The sequence below is a fragment of the Hylaeus volcanicus genome, chromosome 4 (genome assembly GCF_026283585.1).
Source record: "Hylaeus volcanicus isolate JK05 chromosome 4, UHH_iyHylVolc1.0_haploid, whole genome shotgun sequence".
NCBI lineage: Eukaryota > Metazoa > Arthropoda > Insecta > Hymenoptera > Colletidae > Hylaeus > Hylaeus volcanicus.
The window spans coordinates 12,689,991-12,700,843 of record NC_071979.1 but is presented as its reverse complement, the minus strand read 5'-3'; the positions used below and the strand labels follow the sequence as shown (position 1 = coordinate 12,700,843).

The 10,853-nt window shown below is 34.6% G+C and overlaps 1 protein-coding gene across 3 annotated transcripts in view; it reads left to right on the top strand.

Moving 5' to 3' along the window:
* The window catches only part of LOC128875706 (uncharacterized), a 100,889-nt gene that overhangs the window by 62,294 nt on the left and 27,742 nt on the right, over positions 1–10,853 (top strand). For all 3 annotated transcript variants that reach the window (XM_054121532.1, XM_054121533.1, XM_054121534.1), the window contains exon 11: positions 1,925–2,323. In XM_054121532.1, coding sequence (XP_053977507.1) covers positions 1,925–2,323 — 399 coding nt within the window. The remainder of the gene's footprint in view (positions 1–1,924; positions 2,324–10,853) is intronic.

Here is a 10,853-nt window from a genome sequence, read left to right as displayed (position 1 = left end):
ATTCTTGATTACTTTCTTTTTAGTCATTATGCAATATCTTATTCTTAATTACTGAGTAATCCAATTACTTTTTAATAATTACTTATAACTACTTATTCATATTTTCTCAAAGTATGGTATTTTTTAAAACAATCTGCTACATGTAGAAATGGCTTCTTGGCGCAGGTTTCACAAAAGTAGACTGTTGTTCGCATTTTATTTTTCGATTTGAATATGCAAAACATCCATTATGTTTGTCTGAAGAATTTACCATTGGTACAATGTAATTTACCATCTAATCGATCTTCGTAGTCTGATGTTTATAGAGATAAATTTTATTCGTGATTCAATGCGATCGTATTTGAACATTTGATAAAGAACACTAATTTACTATACTGAGAAATATATAATTTAAGACTTTTATATACATACATATAATTTCAAAGCAATTTTGAATAAAACTGCTCCGCACTAATTTGTTTTATTAACTGCATGAAATTTCACACCAGAGGTGACTTCATAGTGCAAAGGGTTTAACTTTTTACGCTGTAAAACTTCATTTACAGTCTGTTCGAGAAGAGCGTGAAAGTGATATTTCTGAACAAAAATTATTTTTTTTTTTTTGTAAAAATTTGTACACAGATCGTAAATATTGACAACGTCTGGTCATATTTTCCAAATTCGACGAATGAATGTTTTCAGTATTAAAATTAGTTGCCTTCGAAGTTTTCGATTTTTCGATTTCGTTTATAACTTCGAAGTTAAAAGAAAAAGTGTGTAATATCTTCCAGTGCTGTACCTGTGTACCAAGCTTCATAAGAATCGGTGTGTTACAGTTGGGTAATGTTCCTTGTAAGAATCATTCATTCGTTAACATCATTTTAAGCTCCATATCGGAAGTAAAGAGTTATTCATTTGTTAACATAGATTAGATACATTATAAAATCATCGATTCGGAAATGAAGTTACCTTTTCGAGACCATAGAAATATTATAGTTAAAGTAAGGGTACCAGATCTATTGTACTACATGTAAAAAGAAAAAAAGAACGCGATACTCTATCTGTCTCCATTCACCAGCGCATTTTTACATCGTTTTCATGTTAATGATAAATGGTTATCGTTTATACTTCTAATAATTACATACATAGCTTACATTTACAGCAATAAAAGCACAGAGATAGATAGGATACCTCGGGTTTCTTTCTCTTTTCTAATGGTAGGATATCTTCACTTACATTAGGTTAGTCAAAAAGTTCGTTCGATTTATTGTGATGGATGTCTCTGCAATTCGAATGATACTAACTTCTTGAGAACTTCTACAAACGAGGAATCATGAGTTTTGTCCAAAAGATGGGGAAAGATCATAAAACATAATGGACAATATGTTATAAAGTAAATATATTTCCTTATCTGAGAAAAATTGCTGTTTATTCGTCGATGAATTTGTCCAAAAGTTGGGGAAAGATCATAGAACAAAATGAACCTTGCATTATAGAGTAAATATATTTCCTTGTCTAAGAAAAATTGCTGTTTATTTATTCACGAATTTCCTCAAGAGATGAGGAAAGATCATAGAACAAAGTGGACAATATGTTATAAAGTAAATATATTTCCTTAACTAAGAAAAATTGCTGTTTATTTGTGCATTACAACCCGAACGAACATTTTGACGAAGCCAATAGGTAAGCTTATGTCTACTTCTATGTTCGAGACTTCACGACACAATGTGTCTAATATTAATTTGGCAGACACCAGTCGACAATCGCGACAGTCTCGTGCTATTATTGCTAACTCGCGATTTACGACCTCGAAGAAAAATTCAATCCACGAGATTCGAGCCATGACGCAACAAGAGATATCACGTCCACGCTTTTAATTGAACATACTATACCTCTATCATCTGTTGGATTTAACGAAATCGTGCATCAATCGATGTGTTCAAAGGCGACGAGGACACCGAAGATGAACTCGAATATAACGGCGAATCGCGAGCGACGACTCTTCCACGTGGAATGCAATCCGCCATCACCGCAGCGACCAATTCTTTGCCGCGTTTGCCAGCTTCCACGGCTCCAGCTGGTTTAACGACAGCATCGATCGCGCCTTCATCGGCGATGCACAAGGCACACAGTGTATATCATTTCCTGCCACAGCATTCTGGCGTAAAATCAGCCAGATACCGTCCGCCTGGCTTCGCGAGAAACAGCAACGTGGCTGGCGCGATCGGTGGACCAAAGCGTGCAGTCAGTGCTCCAGGACTCCAGGTCTCAGGCTCTCAGTCTTCCGTGGGAAAACGTGAAAATTCGAGATCGAGAAGGCAGCAGGCTATGTCCCTCACCTCTGGTAAGTCAATTACATGTCCTTTTTTCCGCTACATGGCCTTTAAACGGTTCGAGGAAACAAGCATATCGTTAGAAAAGCCTGGTATCACGAGTACGCAATCGGCGAAGTAATTAAGGAAATATCTTATGAAAATGAAGCAATGTTTATGATTTTCCTTCAAGGAAACTTGTGACACTCGCAGCATGTTTTTTGTTCGCGAAGTATTCCGTAATGCGGAGTTAAGGTCTATTTACACATATCCGTAACGTGCCAGTTCCGTATCAGTAACGTCACGGAACGGTGTCCGACGTGTGTGAACATGCCCATTCAATAACAACAGTAGAATATTTGACACTAATGGGACATTACGGAACTGAACGGATACGGAACTGACACGATACGGATATGTGTAAGTAGACCTTTATGGTTCTATCTTCCGGGAAAGTTGTAGCGTGAAGTGTCGAGAAGCGTTTATTCTAGACTCTGTTGTGTCAAATTGAAACGTATAATATAAATTTTGGTTATTAACATTCATAGAGCGTTAAGGGGGTATCCTGAATTAAGAGGTCTAAAAAAAGCGGTTTCTCGTGAAATTTTTTAGGATGGAAAAAAAAATTAATTCGTTCTTTTTTTCAACCCGGCAGTAATTTCACATTTCACCATTTTTGCGGGCTTTTCTTAATTCACATAGAAGAAAAATGAATGAAAATGGAAATTTCTTTTGGTTCTTTTGTGTTAAATCAAAATTACGACATGCATCTTTCCCACCAATAGGAGGTTTTAATTGTGAGGTGCCCTATGAATCTGCGTCACAGTCGACTCAATTTGAATATTTCATGTTGAAAAAATTTGTACAGACTACTCAAATATGTATGAAAATAGGATAAAAAGTTCGATAGAATTAATTATTTTTTTCCATCCTAAAAAAATTCACAAGAAACCTCTTTTTTTAGACTTCCTAATTCAGGATACCCCCTTAACTCTAGACTCTGTTGCGTCAAATTGAAACGTATAACACAAATTTTGTTTATTAACATTTATAGATCGTTGACTCCAGGCTCTATTGTGTCAAATTGAAACGTATAACATAAATGTTGGTTATTAACACTTTACCGACTATTGGCCTATTAATCGTCTCTTTTCCATTGGCAACCAATAATTTCTTATTTATTACTGAGATAGTACGATCCCATCGTATGCTCCCATTATTATGCGAATTATAAAATATTATATAAACATAATTCATAGGAGGATCCTAATGGATAAAATAAATTTTGTATAATACTAATGTCATAAAAATATACAGTATTATTAAATTTAAATACATATATGTCCAAACGCTACCGGTCGGTAAAGTGTTAACATTCATAGAATATAGGCGAACGTATAAAAAGTGACATGATGAACACTAATGAATTTCTGATCATAAATCGATGATTACACAGTTAAAGTACCTGGAGACAATAATTATCGTGGCTTTTGAATGTCAACCGTTGTCTTCCCTATAATTATATCCTAAAATTTGCGCATATCTTGCAATTTCCCGATTGTACAATGATACAGTATATAAAAATCAAGATCATCCTTCCTTCGATATCAATTCGTTTTCCCTTTGCCATAGATATTTATTTCTGCATGTTTCAGTTTCTCCGAAGCGTTTATACTCGATATCAACCTTAGCTTTGGCTCGTGCTATCCGTTTAAATTTAAGTACTAAGTTTTCAACTCTATAATAGGATCAATATGTGTAGAACACTTAAACCAATCGATACACATTGATTACAGATGTTTCCTAAATTGTGACCAAATTTTTTCGCGCAAACTTTACGTTTATCCTGATAAAACATAGTGCCATAAAACGAATAACTCTCCCTAACTAATCTTCTGGAATCATCTGTTGAACCCTAACGAGTATTTAAAACGTTATGCTAGCAATAATGACAACGTGGCTATTCCAATCTGTTTGAAATTTTACACCGTTCACATTTCCCGTAAATGCGATTATACTTCTGGACTTGTGGTGGCGTATATCCCACAGCTTGCAGAGTCATTATATTTTCATTCGACACGCTTGCGCGATTAAATCGGGATAATCGTGGCTGACCTAAACCCAGAATGCGTCGATAATGGAACATTATAGAGCCTGGAATCGTTATTAGAGACCATTACTATTAACATCGCTTATAGTATTGGCAACATCGTTCCAACTAATCGTGCGATTAAAGCCACCGATGGCGGCAACTCGTTCCGTGAAAGTTATTTTTACAAAATTTACCAACGACGCTCGATTTTAAACGACAGAAGTATACCAACAAGTAGAACGAGATTTTTCAACGAGTACCTTAAAGTATTTATTGGAGTGTAACAGGTGTAGCCGCTTTATTACGGAGATTTCCCTTCTTTCCCGTTCCTTTTCCTCTCTCTCTCTCTCTCTCCCTAACTCTCTCTAACTCTCGATGCGTACACAATCGATAAAGCGGTGTAACATTGCGTTCTGCGTATGCGTACTGTCGAACTTCTCTACTTATCGTTTTCTTTCATATTTACTCTTGTATAGGGCATCTAGATAAAAATACAGTCAATTCTATTGTCCTCGAGAATATGGAATTCATTTAATGTAATTTCATAATTATAATCTATATATATAGAAATGAAAGCCCTGACTGACATATCAACGCCCAGGCTAAACCCTTGAACCCAGACAGCTGAAATTTTGCACAGAGGCTTCCTTTATAAGGATATTTCGAAATTCAGTACTTAAGGGGGTAAAAAGGGGTTGCAATGTTTGTATGAGGAATACTTTATTTGTGACCGGATTTGCTTGACACTTGGTGTTAATGTTCTTTGATATTAGGTGGACTGGAAAGTAATGTCGTTTCTTTTACATTAAATTCAAACGAATTTTGTGCAAATTTTCAAGGCCAGATCGATAAAAATTAATGAGCTGATGAGTGATAAACAAGTATTTAAAATTGCAGAAACGACATTACTTTCCAATGCACCTAAAGGGATGGTAATTCCTTTCAATTTCCATTATAATTGATTTCCTGTTCTTTAATTATAAAGAGAATTTAGTTAGGACATTTTTCAACCCAAAACATTGGGTTCATTTTTAGCATAGAATTAGAATAGTATTCCACGCAGGTGAAATCGCGGGGCACAGCTAGCGTTCATATAATTGTGTTCAGTATCAAAAACTGTATTATATGATTCCAGTGGCGCACCCAGAACTGTGGCAAGGATGTATAATTAAAAATTAACAGAACTTAATACGTCTCGATATTAAATTTAATTATCTTAATTATGTCATACACTTACATGAAGTTACCATTCAGTATTTAATAATATTTTAAAAATTAGAATTATTAGAAGTATTTATTTTCTTAGTTTACAAATAATTAAATATTACAAAGCATCATTCTGTTTCGTTAAAAATGCATACAAAATTAATTGTGTATGAATATGTATGTCAATACCTACGTTTGTTTCACACGTTTCCAAAATGGCTGAAGAGTAGAGGGGTCAATCTTTCGTTGTATGAAAAATTGCTTATAAAACGTAGCTACGACTCGTAGCCTACGAGCCATTTCAAATAATGATGAACGTATTGCAACGTATAAACGACTGCATTATTCAAAAATTACGTAATTTTCCATTCATAACAATCGCTGAACTAGCAAGTAATAGTAATTAAACGGTAACAACAATAGTAGCGTAACACGATCGCTTACAACACAGGTGTTCACCAATGGTTATACATTTCACTTCGTTATGACGAAGATGAAATGATTTTATACACTTACGCACGATATATTTTCACCGTGTGAGTAATATGTTCTTCAAATTGTTGCACAAACATTTCACATCATTCGATATACTTCTTTGTAATACCATATTTCTGTTTATCGTAACAGCAACAAACATATTAAGTAACATACTTAAATATTTTCATTCTAAAGAATTCTAAATGATCTGAGATAAATAATAAATAAAAATTTGATGAAAGAGGAAGTATAATAATGCAAATATTTTTGTTATTAAACGTTACATAATTTCGAAACCAAGCAGTTAATTTCTATTAAATTTGGCTACTTTTTACATCCAACCAGTTAAGAATTCGACATATATTTATATTCAATCGTTGTATTCAATTTGACCAACTTTTACAATATCCGATCAATGTGTTCAATTTAACTAACTTCTATCTACAATCAATTTATTAAATATGACAAATTTTTACATTCATTCGTTGTATTGAATTTGACTAACTTTTAGATCCAATCAATTTATTATTACCAAACCACGGATGTTTATCCATTTATGACAAATGAAAATATGTACACATCTATAACAATGTGCACAACTGCAAAAATATATAAAACATCAACAATAACATGCTATATCATTTAGAAGATAAGATACTCTCCCTTAAGTTTCTATTCTTTTTCTTTATCTGTGAAAATATGAATTAGCATAAACATTCGCAGTCTAATCATTACCATCAACGATATTGTTTGTCGTTTGCCACCTGAAGAAGTTAGCTGCAATGCTGATTAAATATCAGAGTATCTTAGCCAAAGGACGACTTCACGACTTACACCCGGAAGCCTCATTTATTATCAACGTGTTTCTTTGTTCAAAAATAGCCTTGGAGTTCTGAGGCGATGCAGAAGCCGTACCATTGAAATGAACCGATTCTAATGAACACGTCTACATTCGTCAAACAATCGTGACGTTGGGATAGACATTTCGCTGCACGCGCGTTCGCATTCCGATTGAGCGATAGCGAAAACTCATTGCACGATACGGATCCGAGTTTTGACGCGAACGAACGACGCAGCACCCCTGTCCTTAACTGCATATTTGATATTTTCTTTGCTCCAAAGTCGGACTCGATCACGCGAGTAGGCTGACGTAAGAATTCGTTAGCCCGTTTCAAGCCAAATTCGCAATGTTACAGTCGAAAGATACAGAATCGATCGCTGTCTTGTAAGCGCAGTCTTCGCGAGTACTTCCGAAGATATTACGCATAAATTGCACACTTCGCTATAATAATTAATAGCTGAGTTTTCCATACGATGTGTTCTCTTCGGAGGTTCGCTTTAGTATCTCGTCGTGTACATTTTTCCTCGTCGGTATGGTCGCTTTTGGGAATTTTATGAGGGTGGGGGTGATGGTGTCACGGAGTTGGACACTCAGGTAATTTATTTGTTGGCCTGCGAAGAACCTAATGATTCTTCCGGGCCTTCGATCATCTGGTCGCCAAATGAAGGTATAAGTATATGGTTGTCCAGAAAGTTTGTTCCAATTTTTAAGAAAAATTCAAAGTCACATTTGAATTTTGATATACAGGGTGTCCCAGCCTAAGTGATACAGAGCTCTAGCTCCAAAACTATCGGCCGAATGCAACATTTCAAATATGGAAATTGCATGGTAAAAAAAAAAATATACATGTCGAATTGAGTAACCTCCCCCTTTCCGAAGTCGGTTAAAAATGAGACTCATGTTTCAGCGAGAATGAATTTTTGTTAACTTTGTTATTTAACGAGATATGATGGTGAAGTTTCGTTTTTCAAATGGAACTATATATATATTTTTATACCTGGCGACAGTACTTTTCAAGACGAATTTATTAAGCTTTAATGTATTTACCCAATTTTTATTAGTTTTCAAGATAGAACGCTTCAAAGTTTGCTAATTCTCAAGGAAAAAACTCGGTTCAGCCCCGGGCGCACGCGGTTCTTGAAATCGATACGGAGGGTCTTGCTTGGGATTCTAGGCCCAAAATATTGGGATTCTTCCCATTTTCCTTCGTATCGATTTCAAGAACCGCATGGTGCTTACTGCATCAATGGGACCGCCCGGGGCCGAACCGAGTTTTTTCCTTAAAAATTAGCAAACTTTGAAGCGTTCTATCTTGAAAACTAATAAAAATCGGGTAAATATATTAAAGCTTAATGAATTCGTCTTGAAAAGTACTATCGCATGGTATAAAAAAAAATATATAGTTCCATTTGAAAAACGAAACTTGGCCATAATATCTCGTTAAATACGAAAGTTAACAAAAATACCTTCTCGCTGAAACATGAGCCCCATTTTACCATGCAATTTCCATATTAGAAATTTTGCATTCGGCCGATAGTTTTGGAGTTAAAGCTTTGTATCACATAGGCTGGGACACCCTGTATATTTATTGACTGACATAGGTGTATACAATCTTGTTCCACAACCTTTCCACCTTTTAAGGGATCTATACATGTTATTTGTTTCCAACCATTCCAATATATTCAGACCTGTATTACCTACCAAAAATCGGCATGGATTTTCCAGACAACCTAATACAACCCCGCAATGAACTTCTTAAGAGACGCGACGCCGACGGTCATGCTACTCGATAATCGCCTTTGTACCTCGACATTGAAATATGTAGTCCTTATAAAATTAGGGAGGGTTTAAGTTGTCCTTTTTCTAGATTTCTAATCCCTCAACAAGCCTTCAAACTGTTCAATTACTACTATGTACGAATTTCCATGATAACTGCTTTCAGAAATGAATTTTTAACCCTGGAAAATTTTTCTTTTGTATCAATTTAATCGAAAAGTATTATTCTTTTTGAAATGTTGCTTGTATTGCATAAATTATTTCTACAGGCCAAAATAATTAATCAGTAAAAATAGCAACAAATGATTAATCAAGATGGTTGTCCTATAAGGACTCATATCCTCCATATCTATAGAAGAAATTTGTCTGAATTGAATGATTGGTTTGACGTTTTCAAATAAATGTCTCATTGTAAATGTATACATGAATTAACTTTACATATGTATATATTTATAATGAAAAATTTATTTGAAAACATATCAAGCCTGTTATTTAATTTAGCCAAATTTCTTCGATAGACAAGGAAGGTACGAATACTTATGGACCTGGCTGTATGTTTATTTATACTTATTTCGTCGTTTTAACCCTAAACCAACATAGGTTTCAGTTGTACCTATTTCTACTGTGATCAACTAAATGACCAGTCTTAAAGACACTTCAATGAGATATGTTTGATACAGTGACTCACCTTAATATTAAGATAATATTAATTATAAAGTAATTAAGGGGTGAAGCTTACCTAGAACAATCCTATGTAGAAAGGTGCATGTTTCTGATTTTTTTTTAGACAAATGGAAAATTTTCTGGTGACAAATTTTAAGGTATTCGAAAGAACGTTTCTTAGTACATGTATCACAATTGTTGTATTTAAAAATATTTTTTAAATTTGTTTTTTTTTCTAAGTTTATATTTAACACTACACCTACTGACGTCTCAGTTGTAGCCATTTCTATCGTGATTGGAGAAATCACTAGTCTTAAAGATACTTTTTTAATTGAATGCAAAAATATTTCACGTGGTACTAGATTGAATAATGCACATAACAATTGTATATAATTGATGTATTGCATAGAAGAACTGTATACAAAAATTTGAAAACTGTAATTTGACCAGTCATGGTAGATTTAGAGTTAATTATTATGTTTTTAAATCAATGTAAAAATATTTCACATGGTGCTAAAGTAAATAATCCACAAAATTTATATATTGTACATAAAAACTGAACACAAAAATTCAAAAACGATTCGATGGGTTTACTGTTAACATGCTGAAGCTACCCCTAAAGTGGAGCTCGCATATGAGGGAAAAACTATGCATACCACGAGCCACACCATGCATCCTTGCCAGAATGGTTGACACGTCCTTGAGCCCTTTTCAAACGATTCCAGATATCGTTCGATTTTCAAGTGTCGCGAGTAACGCAGCCGCGAATTCCCGCGTATTTGTTCTGCTGTCATGTTGTCTAACCGACCCCTACGGTTTTAATGCCGATAGAAGATGAAAAACAACACGCACGCCACGCAGAGACCGATGAAATTACTTTTGCTACCACTCCCCGTTGCATTCGCGCGGATCAATAACCGTGGAGACCAACGTGATTCGTAACTGTTTAATTAATTGCGCGGGTGGACAAGACGATTCTTTGCGACGGAAGTAATCGCCAAATTGCTTGGTAAACAAATGGGAATTATTCTAAAGTACTGTTGGAGTTGTCTGGAAATTTCATGTCGATTTTAAGTCAAATTCAAAGGCAACGCGTTTGAATTTTAATATATATTTATTGAATTGCATAGGTAGCATTCTGTTTCACAAACTTTCCTTATTTTTCACACAACTGGAAGATTCCATCCTTCCAGAATTTCTCAGATTTTCCAGCTAAAAACTTATCAAAGTAATTTTTTATGTTATTCGAAGAGTTGAAGTTTTTGCTATTAAGGGAAGTTTGCAAATACCTAAATAAGTGAAAATCTGAGAGTACAATGCCTGGTTAATGTAAAGGGTGAGGTAACATATCCTTATCAAGTTCTAACAACTTTTGTGGAGTAATTAGACACGTGAGGCCGTACATTACGGTTTACATAATCAAGATTCTTACATAATGAAATCCTCGTGGATGGTGGTTTTTGATATTTTTAATATTTCCATCAATTATTATTTTCCATCAATATTT